The sequence below is a fragment of the Triticum aestivum genome, chromosome 2B, assembly GCF_018294505.1.
Source record: "Triticum aestivum cultivar Chinese Spring chromosome 2B, IWGSC CS RefSeq v2.1, whole genome shotgun sequence".
NCBI classification, from domain to species: domain Eukaryota; kingdom Viridiplantae; phylum Streptophyta; class Magnoliopsida; order Poales; family Poaceae; genus Triticum; species Triticum aestivum.
The window spans coordinates 29,334,593-29,352,251 of NC_057798.1; the positions used below are offsets into that span (position 1 = coordinate 29,334,593).

The 17,659-nt window shown below is 43.9% G+C and overlaps 1 protein-coding gene across 1 annotated transcript; it reads left to right on the forward strand.

Annotated features, from left to right (window-relative positions):
• Nucleotides 1-1,802: 1,802 nt before the first annotated feature.
• LOC123043271 (fatty acid amide hydrolase) lies at nucleotides 1,803-17,303 on the forward strand. Its single transcript, XM_044465680.1, has 19 exons — nucleotides 1,803-2,157; nucleotides 2,280-2,340; nucleotides 2,741-2,937; nucleotides 3,026-3,155; nucleotides 3,344-3,421; nucleotides 3,506-3,653; nucleotides 4,156-4,268; nucleotides 4,355-4,430; nucleotides 5,831-5,902; nucleotides 6,152-6,203; nucleotides 6,579-6,659; nucleotides 6,731-6,814; nucleotides 8,567-8,670; nucleotides 8,848-8,940; nucleotides 9,887-9,955; nucleotides 14,229-14,290; nucleotides 14,942-15,003; nucleotides 15,254-15,349; nucleotides 17,030-17,303. Exons 1-19 carry the CDS (start codon nucleotides 1,966-1,968, stop codon nucleotides 17,087-17,089), a joined length of 1,830 nt encoding a protein of 609 aa, XP_044321615.1. The 5' UTR covers nucleotides 1,803-1,965; the 3' UTR covers nucleotides 17,090-17,303.
• Nucleotides 17,304-17,659: the final 356 nt, after the last annotated feature.

Below are 17,659 nucleotides of genomic sequence, written 5' to 3' on the forward strand. Positions count from 1 at the left end.
GTTGATTCAAGATGGCGTACGCATGAGAGCTTGAAGTCGACGAGGCGCGGGATGGCACGTACAACCACCATGGAGTCATGTTAAAGGTGGAGCTGGATTGAGGGGCTACGGCGTAAGTGCACAGAGAGTCGAAGCCTATTCAGCGGCGGGAAAAAGCGAGTGACATGCAATTCGGACTGGAGCCCAGTGGTCTGATGGAAGCGTGAAACTCGTCATCGGCCGGTGATGACCGGTGGTACTCTGCAGTAGGGGTTGAGTGGTGTGGGTTCGCGACCCTTGAGACTCGACCGGGACAGCGGAGGCTCGACGCGGTAATAGCGGCGAGGCGTGCAGTACGCACGGGACATGGAGACGGGCCAGGGCTCTGGTGGTCATACATGTGGTGAGACAACTGCGAATTTGACTCGGGATGACGACAAGCAACGGTGAAATTCTTTCAAGTTTCAGACAGTTGGTCAAGAAAGGAGCGGTGATGTTGAGTTCAGGTAACTCTTATGTGTGACACCCAATATGTGAGTTGTTCACTTTCACGCAGGTCAGTGATCAGTGTGTGATGGCGTTGGACGGGTACTCTGGAAGTTGGGGAGCACAAGCTAGAGTAACAAGGAACTTAATTTTGCTCAAGTGTTGACCCTGATCAAGAAAAGAAGGGACTACAAGTTGCAGGTGGAGTCATATGGAGTCTTTGGAGTAGCAGCGGTGCTCACGGGACAAGCTCAAGTCCAATGTACATGGAAGTTTAACGCATTGACGAATTCAAGGTGGTGGAGAATATTCTCCAAGGTGGAGTTTGTTAGAGTTGTGTCGAATATAGCGTACAAGATAGGTTACAGTTGGACTTGTAGTTGTATTGTGTTTACATAGGATATGTAGTCGTGTCGAAGTAGGACACTTGTATCCTAGGCCTCTCATATATAGAGGGGGTAGACACACGATGTAATCTATGCCAACATAATAGCACCGGAACGCAGGGGAAGCCGGCGGCATGTGCCGGTGTCCAGGGCGACCGGGTGCGGTATTGTAGCGGTGTCATGGGGAGGAGCGCCCATAATCAGGCCCCGGGGATGTAGCCATATCGGTTAACCTCGTTAACAAATCTCGGTGTCGTGCTCGTGTGATTGCTTGGTCCTCGGATGATCGACGGAGTGCCTCGGTTTTATTCTAACAAGTTCATACTTTAGACTTTTGAATGAACTAGCCGGAGCATCAGTCTAATATTATTAAATCTGTTGGTAAAAAAGAACTGTTTTTTTTTTTTGGTTTCTTCATCATAGAAGAGAACGAGCAAGACAAAAAATAGGGGTTGGCTTCTTGTCTTTCTGACCGAGAACGTATGAGCATTGACCATACGCAGAAAGAAAGAAAATTCAAAAAGCAAGAACAAGGAAGTTAGTCTGTGGTGCATAGCCCTGAACCCTGAACTTTATCTAGTTCACCAGGAGTTCACATTTGCATAGAGGCCTTTCAATTCAGCATCAAATTTAAGTGTGTGTGCGACTAAAGAACGTTCACCAGATACTACTTACAACATAGCCGGTGCCCCGATATTTGGTGACTTCGGTTGGATGGCCAGTGCACCGTTAGCTTTTGGGCCGCGGACACGTCTGATGCTATCTGTTTTGGTGATCCGCATTAGAGTTGCCCTAACGTAGAATACGGGGGAAAACAATTAATTTGGCTCATGTCAGAGATCTTGGGCGGTCCTGAGGCAAAATTTATCGTCCTGTCGCCGAGCCCACTGAAATGAATCGCTGGCACATTTACGTGTGCACAGTCCTACTACTTCAGTACCCCGGCTGGAAAGTGGCAGCAACAACGCCCATTATTTTCTCTCCACCCTCCCCTCCTTCTCGTTCTCGGTCATCGTCGTCGTGACCAACCCTCCACGGCCACCTCCCGCCGCGGCCGCGTGCTTGCAGCTTGGCATTCACTCGCCTCAGCCCCGGAGAGAGGGAAACGGAGGAGATGGGTGGGAAGGTGAAGGCGATGGCGCCGGTGGAGGAGGTGGACGTCGCCGCCGCGCGGTACGAGCCGCTGGTGCTGCGGGCGCCGCGCCTCACGGGCTTCTCACTCCGGGCCTTCGTCTGGCTCCTCGAGTCCCCGCTCCTCGGGCCACTCGTCACCTCCGTCCTCAAGAAGCAGAACAATATGACGCAGGTCCTCTCCTCCCTTGTCAGCTTCTATTTTGTTTGAGATTATTTATTTTGTCCAGCAAACCCGTTAGTGGCTTGCTTCCGGTGAACTCAGCACGATTCTTGTCTTGCCGGGGGACTGAGCAGATGCTGCAGCACACGGTGATCCCCGACCGGCCCATGTTCTTCCCGGAGTTCCCGCCGCAGGGTACGACAGTGTGTGTCCCTTCGATTCGAAATTGTCACTTGAATTTTGTATGGCTGAGATAGATGTTCTACTTCTTTCATTCAGTCAGGTTCTACTGAAACTTTTTTTCGCAAAAAAAGAAAAGAAGAAGTTCTGCTTAAACTGAAAAAAAAGGCACAGAGACATGAATGTTTGCTGCAGAAGTACAACCCCACATGAATAATTTGCTTAGTTTCATCTGAAAAATAATTTGCTCAATTCAGTTACACCACCCTGTTTTTACATATTTTTTGACTGGAGACAGTAAGAAAATTTCCTACTGCAGATTTTCTAATCATGTGAAAGTTATATGCACGGTTGAACAAAATGGAAAAAGAAGGTGTATTATTGTTAACTGCTGCTGCTGCTCCTAATTTGCCAGAGCCCGAGAAAGGGGTTGTGATCCTGGGGGAGGACAGGGAGCCTGTGGAGAGAGTGGAGGAAGCACTGCAGTGCCTCACTCCATACGACCCGTCCGGGCGTTTCACATCATCGTCCGATGAGAAAAATCCCTTTCTCTACTGGAAGATCCGTGACTTTGCACATGCGTACCGGTCCGGGATCACGACACCGTCAGCTGTGAGTAGCTCACTGGAATGTATTATATTTGTACAAACATTGCTTGCTCTGCTTGCATTTGTGGTGTTAACCAGGGACCTTTGGCTAGGTTGTGGAGCATGTCATTGCGGGCGTGGAAGAGTGGAACAATAAGAAGCCTCCGATGCCAATGCTGATCTATTTTGACGCTGATGACCTCAGGAAGCAAGCTGATGCTTCCACAAAGAGATTTGCGCAAGGTTTACGCCGAACCTATCTTTGCTGCTTTATTCAATCATTGTTGAAATGAACAGACAATTTGCGCAAGGTTTACGCGGAACCTATCTTTGCTGCTTTATTCAATCATTGTTGAAATGAACAGACATCAGGTGGAAACTCTGTTTACCTCTACCCTATTTTCTTGATATGTGTTGCTTCTTGTGCCCAGGAAGCCCGATTTCCGTTTTGGATGGGATCTTTTTCGCCATTAAGGATGACATTGACTGCTTCCCATATCCATCAAAGAGTTAGCTCACTTGACTGAAGTGGCCATTTTTTTTGCTGTGTCCGAGAAGCACATTCTATATTATGTTCCTCTTTTTGAATTCAGGTGCTACCACATTTTTCGACAAAATCCGCCCTGTGGAGAAAGACGCAGTCTTAGTTGCTCGCTTACGGAAATGTGGAGTGATTTTTATTGGGAAAGCAAATATGCACGAGTTAGGCATTGGGGTCACTGGAAACAATCCAAACTATGGGTACGGTTAATAATTCAGCGGCTGCTAGTTCTGTTCGAAATGCTCACTTACATGGAGTCTATGGACACATGAATTTTATTGGAGCTGTTAAAACTTAAGTCATGGTTTTCACCTATGTTGACCTGGTGGAATTCGAGTGTTACCAGATTAAATATCTTTTGTCCCTGTTTTTTGAAATGCTGCAAACATGAATATCCAAAAACGTCTAGGTGATTCTTTCGCTTTGCCTAAAGTTTTGTAAAGGAAAAGGGTAACTACAATATTTGTTAGCTATTTCATAGAAGCAAACTCAGCTGTGTAATTGTAAAGCTTGACAAGGAATCAGAACTCTCGGATGCCTACAAACATTATGCTCTAGCAGTATCATCAGAAACCATCACATTATGAAAAAGAAATGGAAAACAGAACTGGAATTTGCAGTCATCCAATATTGTTCATCGAGTCTACTTATGTTCTGATAGTTGCTACTTTATATTCGTAATCTCATAATTATTTATTGCAGGACAGTAAGAAATCCACATTCAATCGATAGATATACTGGTGCTTCTTCATCTGGTCCAGCTGCACTTGTCTCATCAGGGTTATGCTCAGCAGCGATTGGAACAGACGCCGGAGGTTTCGTACATATAGAGCTGTGACATTCATTGACACTGCATTCTTTTCGGCACTAGTCTCTAATTGGGACCTTTTCTTTCTTACAGGCTCAGTTCGAATACCATCCTCCCTATGTGGCATTGTTGGTTTGAAGACAACATTCGGGCGCACAGATATGACTGGGTAACTAAGAGAAGTTCCTATTTGATATGTACTACTAGCACTTGCTTTGCTACTCTGATCCATATTAAGCTTCATGCACTAGGCAACACAACTGAAGGTCTGAACTAATGAGAAGGGCTAGAAAATCCACATATACACTTCAACAGACCACTCATGCTTGCATGAATTATATGTTACAGTACCGTGAAAAATATCCATGATGGATAAAAGGCTATTGTTTTAGTTTGATCAAACCAGATATTTTTCATATATTAAAACAAAAGTTCAGAAAATATCTTGAGCTTGTCAACCCGGTCGCTAAATATTTCATGTCATCAGATGTAAATCAAAATGCGAACTTGTTTAATTTCATATAATGAACCCAAGTGCTAATTTCTATTTAAATGTTATTATCAAATAGTTATTTATTGACTCTACGGGGTGTTTCACAAAATCTATTTTCCTTATTTATTATTTTGAATTTCATATAAAATACATTGATTTTTTTATTCGGTTGTTTCCTATGTATTGTTACATTTGTCTTTTAGATTTTGACATGATATTCGATGCATACCTTTGGCAGTTACTTTTAATAAAAATGTGTTTGTATATAAAATTATAAAGTATTAGTATAATTTGAATAAAGTGATATTAATTTTACAGGACCAATGCAAATATTTTTTAGATATACTACTAAGGGCCAAAGATGTGTGTTGCCCTGCACATTTGCGTGGCTATTTTTTACATGAGTGTTACATGTTTCTTCAAATTAGGATAATATGAATGGAATACGTTTTGATCATTGGATTTATTTGATTTGCCATTAGGATTAATAATAGATATTTGTGTTTTATTTGATCTTGTTTCAGCCTGCTTAGTCATCTTTTATAGATTTATTTTAGTTTAATTTTTGCAATGTCATTTGCACTATGCTCCCAGACACTCAAATGCTCAGCATGTTTAATTTCTCAACCCATATGGTGTTGCACGTGCCCATTAGCCAGCTCAAACCGTATTGCTTGGGCCCAAACTGCATTTGAGTGCCCAAAGCCATACCAACGTCATTTTTTTTCTCCTCCTGCATTTGAGTGCCCAAAGCCAGCCCAAACTGCTAGCTATGATTGGTTTGAGAGGCTCGTATCGGATACAAATATGAATGTTTTTTCTGATTGGTTTGGTGTGCTCGTATCGGATACTAATACATACATGTTATGTGTGGTAGCATCTTGTACGTGTCGGGTGCCAAAATTCATATATGATGTTGTCTGTAACTTTACACCTTTTAGTATCAACCATTCTAATCTAAATCTACAGAGCATATATTTTAGCCTATGTGGACGAATGTGTCGGCATTTACCTTTTTTTAGTATATGAATAATAGATAGATTGTGAGTAGGCATAATTATATATCTTATTTGCAGGATGCTTTGCAATGCTGGGACTGCTGCAGTTGCCTCACCTCTTACAGCGTCGGTGGAGGATTCTATGCTAGTGTAAGTAGTTTGGCTTGCTAAATGAGATCGTGAGGTTGCATAAACCTGTTTAGCCATCTTGTTGGCAACATCAAAGTTTGTCAACTCTCTTATTTACGTTAATGATATGAGATATAAATTTAACTACCTCATGGGTAGTGGGTACAACTGAATACTTGTCATTTATGAATACTCAACAGTGAACACTCTCTGTTTGTGCTTCATCTATTTACTACTTACAGTGTTACACCTGGTCGTATGGCATTTCAGGTATTCTGCACTTGCAGGCTGTAGACCTATGGATAAGCTTACTCTGAGACCTGTAAGATATTTCCTGTTTTAACACTTCCCATCTGTGAAGTACGAGAAACATTGAAATGCATGTTGAACAAACTCTAAAATGTCTTTCATGTCACTTCTACGTCATTGCACTATACTAGTCAGTTTTTTTTTAAATGTGAAGCAGTACAAATGTCAGCATTAATGAATTGTGCGAAACAAGAATGCGATTATTTTTTCTGAAATGGAATGTAAAATTTGAAGCTCCACAGTACGGTAATCATAATATAGCAACATTCATATGTTAACCTTCTCCATTATTACCCAGGATGGATCATAACTTATGATCTAAATCTAACCTTATTGCATCCTATCAGGCTCACAACTTCTACATCTCTTTCCTTTTTTTGCTGTACAGTTGCCGCTGTGTGTTCCTAACTTGGTGTCCTCTGAGAACAACGATATCCTGCAATCAGTGAAAGTGGGAAAATATACAGAGGTACGATTTTTAACATGAAATATTATCTTTGTACATATGTAATTTTTCTTATATAAACTTGGCCTTTTCAGTGGTTTCATGATGTTTCTGATATTGAGATCTCAAATACATGTGAGGATGCACTTAGCCTCCTGCGCAACACCTTCGGATGTCAGGTATGGCCATTTCTACCGCAACACATCTTATATTATTGTATTACTCTTATGACTATTTATACCAACTGTTTAGAGCATCTCCAACAGCCACGCCAAAAGACGCGCGCGGGGTAAAATGTCCATTTAGCGCGCGCGGGAAGTTTTCGCGCGCTCCAGACGCGGGAAACAAGCGCGCACGGTAAACATTTGCGCGCGCGGGGGATAAAGCTGTCGGTCACGCGGTAGATTTGGCGCACCGCTTCCGGCGCGCCTATAAATTGCGGCGCTCATCACGCGGTGCTCCACACTGACACACGCGCATTTCTTCCGCCTCCTCGCTGCTTCCACTGCTTTCTCGCCGCTTCCTCTGCTTCCTCACCGCTTCAGTGCCCCGCCACCACCATGCTGCCGCGCCGCCGGGGATCATCGGGCTACCGCGGCGTCCACCTGCGTCCCTCCGGCGCCTACTACGCAGAGATCCGGTCCGGCGACTTCCGCCTCGGCCTCGGCACATGGGAGACCGTGCACGAGGCCGCCCGCGCGTACGACGCGGCGGCATGGCGCCTAGGGAGGCCTCGCGCGCAGATGAATTTCCACGACGTCTACACACGCGAGCAGGCGCAAACCGTCGCCCCTCCGCCTCGTCTAATAATAGACCAGTACCGTGAGGACCACCGTTGGCTGCAGCGCCGCCTCCTCATCGCCGAGGAGGACGAGTGAGCCATAGCGGAGTGGCGCCGGCGCCACCCGGAGGATGTCGCCGCCGAGAACGCCTTCTGGGCGGAGAGTACGGCAAGGCGCCGCGCGGAGCGTGCGGACAAGCGTCGGCGCAAGGCACTGGCCATATTGCAGTGCGATCTCATGAACGCCGGTTGGAAGTCGTTCTTCGGGACAGGTGATAAACGTTGGGATGACATTTGGCTCGATACCCCGGACAATACCACCGAAGATGATGATGATGATGACGAGGACGACTCGGAGTAGGTTCTAGTTGTACCGTAGTTTACCTAGTTGCACCGTAGTTTTTTTTATCTAGTTGCACCGTAGTTCTTTATCTATCTATGCGATGTATCGTTTTATAATGCATATGCACCGTAGCCCAGAGTGTTTGTGCGAGAGCGCGCGTGCTGCATTTTTGTGCACTGCTGGAGCTACGCGCGCGCTGCATTTTACCGCGGCTGATGGAGCCAGCGCTACCCGCCGCGCCAAACCAGGCGATGGGCGCGCTGCAAACTGGTTTTACCGCGCCGCGCCTTGGACGGCTGTTGGAGATGCTCTTAGGTGTTGTACCTTTGAATTTACAATCTCTTCTTTAGATGAAGACATTTTCTCATTAATAAGATTTTCATGTGTAAGGTGAATGCTTCTCTTGCTCACCAATAACTACTACCATAGTTCTGTTGATGGTTGTGTCAAAACAATTGTGAAGTGTTAATTAGAAAAATGTCCATCTTACTATTGTTAGCAATTCCTATAAGTTTTAACTGATTTGTACTCCCCCGTTCGAAAAAAGTTGTCTCTCCGTATAGTTAAGCTTAATTTTTCGGACATCCATTTGAGTGACAAGTTTGGGACAAGCTTTTTCGGACGGAGGGAGTATCATTTAGAACTTTTAGGCATCCAACAAGCAGTAATAGTTAAGCTTAATTTTTCCCACCTGCTAAATGATTATGACGAGATGCCTTTTCTGATGATGTGGGATCTACTATATATATGCATATTTTGTTGTTTTTTGACATCTCAGCTGACTAGTATTGTTTAACATTTTTCAAGATAGAAGAGATAATATTACCAGAGCTTTTGGAGATGCGTACTGCCCATCTTGTCACTATTGGCTCAGAAGGATTCTGCCAGCTGAATGCTCATTACCAAGAAGGGTACCTATCTATATCTATCATCACAAATATCGGATTCTCCACACTGCTATTAGCATGAGTTATCAATTTTCTTTCTTTCATAGAACTTGAAATTTTTGGTCCCTGAGAGACTGGAAATATTATTTTTATCTAGTCTTTACTATTCTGTACTATCAATCTCACTATACTATCTTCCAGGAGGCGAACTGAAATGACGTTAGATACTCGAGGAAGTTTGGCACTTTTTGGGTCATTCACTTCAGCAGATTATGTTGCTTCTCAACGTCTGAGGTGAATATGAGTATAAATGTGGCTGATCATTTATCCATTACAGGACTTGTTCATGAGTATGAAGGAGGTTTTTTCGTCATGCAGTCTTATTCAGAGCTTGGAAGTTCTTTTAGAACCATGTTGACTGTGATTGTCGATAAGAAAGATAAAATAAAACCTATTTAGATTGTAAGAATTTTTCCAGGTAACACAGAAAGATGACCAATTAAGCTAATAAGAAACAAATGTATCGAATGATCCCACAGGTTTTCACAAGCCCTTATCCAGTGCATTTTAGTTGGATTTAATTTGACAATACCTATTATTTCTAGTAATAACCCTAGTTATTGCTAAATTACAAATTCAGTTACAGTTCCATCTAACTGAATTATTCTAATATGACATATCCTATATATGTCTTATTTTAGTTAGTTCTTTCTTTATCATTTTACTTTGAAAACAAATTGGAGATTATAGACAAGTACAAAAAGGACATGCATTACAGAGCATACGTAACGCTAGGTGATGGGGCATACTTATTGACTTATTGTGTATTAATTGTGTGGACATTTTTTTACTAAGAAACAATACATCAGTAGCTGCTAGAAGATGTGTAGCTTCAATTTTATCCTTATCTGCTACCAGAAAGTGCTGCTAACTCAAATTTCTTATTATTTTATTTAAAAGCTACCATGTCTTGACTAGACCCCATAAATGATTTTTAGAGAAGTCCATTTGGGCATCCTAGTTTGTGACATATACCGAGTTACTAAAATTTCCTATATCTGCTGCCTGTTGCACAAATCGTGGGCCTTGAGGTGTTGTTATAAATCACATGACATGTACTTGTTGTATGACAAATTAATTAAGTCTGGGATATGAACTGGCGACTATCAAGTATATATTTCTTTTCCCCACGGCATACGTTCTGCCAGTTGTGTGCTTACAGTATCCATGGCTTATATAGGAGAAGGATGATGTACTATCACATGGAAGCTTTCAAGAAGGTTGACGTCATAGCAACCCCTACAACCGGGTAAAAGATTTTGAAGTTTATTACAATCGGTCCATAGACATTTTATATCATCTTAGTCATTTATGCTAATAGTGTATATGCATGCTTCCTCCTTGGTACTTGTTTTCATCTAGTCAAAGAGGCTAGTGCCCGAGGAAAATTCTGCTTCTAGCTTTGAGTAGATGGTTAGTGGTTCTAAGCGACCTGGTTTTCTATTTCTTGGGATCGAGAGAGAGGCGCCTGGTCGTTGGTCTATGGCATCGGCAGTTTTGGGCAGACAACCCCGTGGGTCTACTTGTCTAGGGCGCCAGCCACTGGACTGAATGGTCCCAGGCCACATGGTCCAGTAAGATGGGCCTTCCATACAACACCCCCCCCCTCAAGAGGGGTGATAGATATCTATCATTCATCTTGTCACGCACGAAACCGCATTCTTGGATTCCCAATCCTTTAGTCAAGCAATCTGCAATTTGTTGCCATGAACTCACACGCTCTATTGTAATAATCCCAACATCCAGCTTTTTTATTTATTAAAAATCTTTCTAGCTCCACATTTTTGGTTCTATCTTGTAGAACTGTGTTGTTTGCTTTATTAATTGTTGATCATGTCTTGTTCTTACATAGGGCCTCCGGCTCTTCCACCATGGTCACCCGCCAATTTGAGTCCTCCTTTGCCTTCTTCCATTCAGTAATAATTGACACAAAATGAAGAGAAGCAACAAATGATTTGTGGGATGGAGATAAGGCTTCATAGGAGAAATAATTTCCAATCTCATTATCATCAAACCCATAAGTTCTCTGGTATCCTTGTTGTTTCTCGAGTAGTTCTCCTTAAATCAATTTTCCCTTTAATTGACCCTTCAGCGTGATCCATCAGAGGAGATGGAAATCACATTAGTACTACCTTGTTGTTCTGCTAGTTGTCCTCTCGCTCTGTTGTCCACCTTAGCACACTACCAGTCTTAGTCGTTGTGCCAATCTACACATCACCGATGGAAGCTGATGCTTGTATCATAGGAGTCACATGAGTTACTAAAGGTGGCTGTTGCATCTGCATCTCTGTGCTACTAGTCTCACCCTCTTCACTAATCTTCGGAGGGAGACATTGGTCAAGTTCTTCAAACAAGACAATGAGATCAGTTTTCTCACCATAAGGGTTCCGATGCATGGAGGTAACATCCATGCTCACAAATGTCCACCTCTCAGAGATTAAAAAATGTCCACCTCTTAGACGAACTCCAACATTTGTAATCTCTTTGTCCTGAAGAATATCCAATAAAGATACGCTTGACCGCCCGAGGATCCAGTTTGTTGATTGATGGCCTATGAACACGAACAAAACAAGTGCAAACGAACACATTGGGGGGGGGGACTTGGTATTTAGTTTCTCTGAAAACAAACTCACCCAGTGATTTAATACCTATCACTTGGAATGGCGTGCAGTTGATCAAGAAGGTGGCCATCATGATAATTTCACTCCATATGAACTCGAGCACATTCATGGTGAATATCAATGCTTGGGCCAACTCTAGCATGTGGCAATTTTTCCTCCCAGCCACCCCATCCCGAAGAGGTGTATCTGGAGAAGATGTTTGATGCAGGATGCCCTTCTCCGACATGAAGGCACCAATGGCCTTGTTAACATACTCAGTGCCATTGTTGGATCTGAGTTCTTGAATTTTCACATTAAATTGAGTCTAAGAAAGTGCATACAAAACTTTGAAACACTGAAACACTTTATTTTTATATGTTTCAGAAGATAGACCCAAGTCATCCGAGAATGACAATAAATGAATGTAATGAACTACTTCATATCACTAACAAATAACGATGGACATGTTCGTACATCAGAGTGGATTAACACAAAAGGAGATGTGCTCCTGATCCCCTTACTCACTCAGACACATCACAGTTCAGCTTGTTGTTGTCCACACCACTCTTGACATCTGGGAAATACTTGATACATTTTTCAAAAGACTCATGTCCCATCCTACAATGATGGATTAGGGTCCTAGTCTCTTATCTTCAGTAACTATAGCTAGCATGTGCATTCACTAGTGGTACGTCATGCTATAGTCCATGTACCACATCGCCCTATGCGTCAATCTACTCCCAAGACTCCTGCCCGTCCACCTCTCCTGGATCAAGAACAAAACCTTGTCAAGAATTATTTGACAATAAATTTAGTCAACCAACGCACTCAAGGACACTAAGTTCACGGGAAAAGCCGGCACATCCAACACTGAGGATAAGTCAACACTTGGTGTGCAGTTGACTGCCAACACCTGTGATGGGTTGGGATGTGCCATCCACTGTGTGAATGGGTTTCTAATGTGTGAGAGAGTCTGGAACAGATGATTTAAACTCATTAAAGTCTCCAGCAACATGTTGTAATGCTCCAGAATCAAGGACACATTCAGAATTTATTTATGGCCTGTTATAGATGCATGTTCAGTGTCACCCTCATTTGCAAAGACAAAGTAGGCATAACTGGTAGCAGCCTCCTGTCCTCCCGCTAATTGCTTCCCTTCAGCTAAAGAAGCTGCATTTGCCCTAGGAGCATGCCAAGAATCACCACTCCCATTCCGACGCCCTTCTACACTAAAGAGTGTGCTGACGTAAGTTCTGAGCGACTCAAAGTCATTCTTCACATGACATCTCATTTACATACCATTCATGCCCACTGCAAATTTCCCCATCTCCTCAACTTTCACTGACATGACTTGTAATATTCCTCCTGATATCTTCCAACCCAATGCTCACCTTTTCTGTCTCATTTGCAATTCCAGATTTAGCCATAATCACTCTCTTGATAAGAGACTCCATCTCGTCTTCTCCTAGTTGTGCCACCTCCAATGCTGCCTCCTTCCTCTGTGATCAGTAGCCACAACAACACAACCACACTACCGCAAAGGTCACTCACTTCAAATACATATTTATCATTTTCAAATTTTTTTGTGGAGTGTTTTTTGTAATATATATATCTATAATATTTTATTTTCTAAGTACAAAAAACTTCGAAATAAAGTAAAACACAAAAACAGAAAATGGCAAAAACAAACAGAAAAATGAGGCGGTGGCCTGTCACGCGCGTAGGCCAGTCCATCTCGCTCGCCCGTTTAGCGAGCTGGATTGTGGACTTGCTGGAGGCGAGATATAGCGGCGCCCCACACCTTCCCCTTCGATATTATATAAATGGGCCAGCCCAACTAAGACGAGCGAGAAGTTCCCTTCGCAACCGGTTTTGCGAAGCTTCCTAGGCCGGTTTTGGGCTTCCAGCTGATTTTTTTGGTTTTGTAGACTGGTTTCTGTTGGGTTTATCCTTCTTTTTTGTTTCTTTTTTTTCATATGTGAGAACCTTTTCAAATTCATGAACTTCTCACAAAAATTTGTGAACCTTTTCAAGTTGATGATTTTTTTAATTCATCAACTCTTATCATTTTTGTGAACTTTTTCAAATTATGGACTTTTCCCAGTCATGAACTTTTTGTGATTTTTTTTTCAAAATTTTGTCAGTGTCTTAAAATTTACGAAATTCTTTCATCTTTTGTGACACTTTTTTGAATTCACAATTTATTCGAATACATGAACTTTTTCTAATTCATGTAATTTTTCAAAATTTGGGAACATTTCCAAATTTTGTGAACTTTTTTAAATTGCAATTTGTTTTCAAATTCATTGACATTTTTATATTGACGAACATTTTTAAATGTGTGATTTTTTTCTCAAATTCATGAAACTTTTCAAATTTGTGTTTTTTAAAAATCATGGACTCTTTCGCATTTTATGCTTTTTGAATGGGTTCAAAATTTTTATTTTTCTTTGGAATTTTATGATTCTTTCAGGTTCATGTTTTTTTGAAAAATTCAACAGTTAACTAGTAACTAGTCCCGGTCAACTAGGTCCACTTATCAAATGTTGACCGATCAACTTTTTTTTGAGCGTATGTTGACCGATAAACTGATGGAACGAACAAGCTGTTCAAAAAAAAAGAAAAAATTGAGCGAACAAAAGGGACATCGGTTTGTTTGGTCTGGCCTATGCGAGAGAGGCGCACGAGTGCCAAGTAGCTTTACCAGTGCTGAATGTGCCAATTAGGAGGTATCGGTGGTTTCTGACTTAAATGCGAGATACTATGTGGTGAATTACTGAATTGACAATACTAATTCGCATGTGGGATTACACGGAGCAACTGATATAAGTCTGTTTATCTTTGCTCGCTAGAATGCCGCATACCTAATTTTACTAGGTTGCACCAGTTATAACAACTAAGGAGATGTGTTGTTTTTCCCAGCATTACTGCACCAAGAATACCACCAAGTGCTCTGAAAGGAGAGTCTGATTATATTGTATCAGGTAGATTCTTTTCACTATATTATGTTATGCATTTCATTAGCTGTTCAACATGTGGATTTACAACTTATGACAAACTCAGCTCTGAACCATGTTGACATCCTGCATAAAAAACCACTGAAAAAAAAATCTTGATTTGGAACAATTGTTATTTGACACAACAACTGCTGTCTTTATCTTGCATCAAGAAAGAAGTTTGTAATAAGAAAAATAAAATAATGACAACTCTATATGTAAAATTTGTAGGGGATACTGAGGTCATAAACGCAATTTTCACACTTTAGACGCGAAGATCCAAAAAGGCTAAAAATGAGCTATCACTTGCTATTTCCTTATTTAGATCACGGCTTTCATGGTTTGTGGTGGGACCGCACAAAGCTATAACGCAATATCACAAGCTATTTAGAACCTTGTTGGAGTCAAATATACAGGGGGGCATTTCTTCCTTTTTGGAATCTAATACTAGCATAAAGTAGCTATGCAATATGTATGTTCACGAGTTCACGAATCTAATAGTTTGTATGAGTTCACTAGTTCGCTAAGCAAACTATATATATGCCTCTTTTGGTGCCAACTTGCCAAGTACAATTGTTGGTACTTCTACAGAGATCAAATAGACCTTTTTCTGTTTTCGATTCTGTCTCTTTATTGCAGCTAAGTTGATGCAATTCATTGTTGCGGGGAATCTTCTTGGCTTTCCTGCCATAACTGTTCCTGTAAGTGGTGTCACAACTTATAATGAATATTTATTGTATCTTGTAGTTAACGTTATGAGATTGTGCATGGAATAGTAACTTTAGTATTATTGATTTACATTCAGAAACATGGTGTTATTTCCAACATAATGAAAGGTTTACAGATAATTATAGGAAAATATTCAGAATTTTGGTAGTATAATGTAGCTAAAAAACACACAAGGAAAGTATTATTTGCTAATATGTGCTGCTACTCTTGTCCTGTACTCAGGTTGGTCATGACAAGCAAGGCCTTCCTATCGGCTTGCAACTGATAGGCCGTCCATGGGGTGAGGCTAGCTTACTGAGGGTGGCTTCGGCAGTAGAGGTACTGTTCACATTCATCATAACTGTTCCGTATTTTTGATTTGTCACCTGAGAATGCACTCTTATTCGATAGGAGTCTATGTGCCTTTTAAACCTGCATGAACCCGAGCGAATCTATGAACATTTGCCAGTTTTCTCAGGCGTTGGGAAAACTTTATTTACTAAGAAAAAGGGTTTTCCCCCACTTTGTATTAAAAAGCAACCACTGATACATCCAACAATAGGTGTTGGAGCCGCAACACAAACAAGCCCATAGAAAAACAAAGAAGAAAGAAAGAGAAATAAATGCCAACAACGGCAGATCAATGGAACGAAGATGACTGGCGATCGCTGCACCCTCCGGAGAAGTACCACCATGATCCCAACACTCTGAAGCGCCACGTACCAAGCAACACCTTCAAGAAGGAGGCGGCGACGACGCCACTTTTGCCCGGTCTAGTCCTAGGGTTTCCCCCGGTACGCGGGGGGCAGTGGGGGAAAGGGGTGTACCCGACGCCCTTCAGGAAGGTCCGGCGGCACCCACAGGCGTCACCGCATCGGGTCCGGACGAGCCGCCAGAGATTTCTCCCAACCCAAACTCCCACCACCACCCCAGACGAATCATCGTGCACCGTCCATCACGCCGTCCACCAACATGTGCCACCACGGTCACCGAATCAACTTCGCCGTCTCCCAGAGGTCACCGACACGAGACCTGGAGGGCGGGAGAAGAGATAGTGGCCTCGGGGGCATCCGCAACATCGCCGACGTGAGGGGACAACCACCACCGCGGAGCCCACCGGACGCACGGACAAGGGGCTTACCAGACGCCGAGGCCCGACCGGACCCAAAAGAGTTCGGACAGCCCCTACCGTCACGCTGCAGCTCGCCGGCCGACGAAGCCGCCACCACCCGCAGACCACTGCCTCTTCGCCACCAACAAGGGAGCAGCGTCGCCGCGCACCGAGTCATCGGCCCTCCTTAGCCTAGATGGAGTCCGAAAGGGCCCAGATCTGGGCCGCACGGGCGCCGCCAGCCACCAGCACCACCACGCCGCCCCGCGGCCAATGACCGCGCCACCACACCTAGGACCACGAGGCTCGCCGGACTCCCGCCGCCGAGCCACACCGCAGCCGGCCGAGATGCATCGCCTGCATTGGGAGGCCCCCGCGCCCCCCATGAGCGAGCGGGGAAGGGACTGCCCGCCGGCGCCGGCGCCGCGCGGGCAAGGCCAAACGGACCCAGCCGCAGGAGGGGAAGTGGGGGCCGGAGGGGAAGAGCCGCAGGAGCCCGCCCGTCGCCCGCGGGGTGGCGAGCAGGCGGACGGGGACGCGGGGGAGGAGGAGAGGGGGGAGGAGAGGGAGGCGGAGCGCGCGAGGCTGGCGGCAGGATGGGGCGGGGGCAGCCAGCGGCGGTGGCAACGGGCCGGGGCGGAACCCTAGTCGCGGGAGCCCGCTCCCCTCTTGGTAGCCGTCAAACTTTATTTACACTACTATGCTGTCTAGGGGCATTTTTAATGGGAAGAGACGCTAATGCAGATAATTTATGAAACATGGTAAATTTAGCATGTCCACGGAATCTGAAAAGCAGTATTCAGTAGCATCATCATTACGAGTGCGAACATTATTTTCATCAAATATTTTGTACTGCCTTTGTCTACTTCTGAACCCTCGTAAATTGAGAACATTACCCCTGCTTTCAGGAGCTCTGCCTGAAGAGAAGGAATCGTCCGTCCACATTCTACGACATCCTAAAGACCTGAAGCATCATCAGTATGTAATATCAATAGTATGTAAGAGGTTTGTCATTTGTCATTTGTGAGGACTCAGGATATAGACGGCAAACCCTTGTCCAGGTTATGTAAACTGAGAAAATAATTCTACCAGAGATATTGCAGCAACAAATAATTAAGCTAATTAAGCGAGGTACTCCCTCCTTAAAGAAATGTAAGAGCGTTGCGATATCGTTTGGATGCTTGGGATATCTCTGCTGGTTTGCTTGTTCTTTCGGATTGCGATTCATCTGCTTGTAATGTTCTTGTTCTGGCTCGTCTCTGTCAGTCGAACAGAGGAAGAGATGTAACTGGGATATCCATTACTGACAAATGATAATCTCTGGTCAAAGTGAGAGCTAGTACGTTGTTGGATTTGGTGAGAGCACAACACACAACTAGGAGCCGCCCCCGTCCCCACGCTGCTCCCGCGAGGCGGTCGGGGGCCAACCTTAAACCGGTGCCGGCCTTCGCTCCCCCCTTCCTCCTCTTCCCTCGCTGCCGCCTGAAGGCACGGCGGGCAAAGCCCAGCCGTCGCCGCCGGCGGGGCCTCAGAGTCCT

Coding starts and splice junctions, on each gene's coding strand:
- LOC123043271 (XM_044465680.1), top strand. CDS start 1,966: ATGGGTGGGAAGGTGAAGGCGATGGCGCCGGTGGAGGAGGTGGACGTC. Junction 3,422..3,505: donor CTTCCCATATCCATCAAAGA/GTTAGCTCACTT, acceptor TTTTGAATTCAG/GTGCTACCACATTTTTCGAC. Junction 9,956..14,228: donor ATAGCAACCCCTACAACCGG/GTAAAAGATTTT, acceptor TGTTTTTCCCAG/CATTACTGCACCAAGAATAC.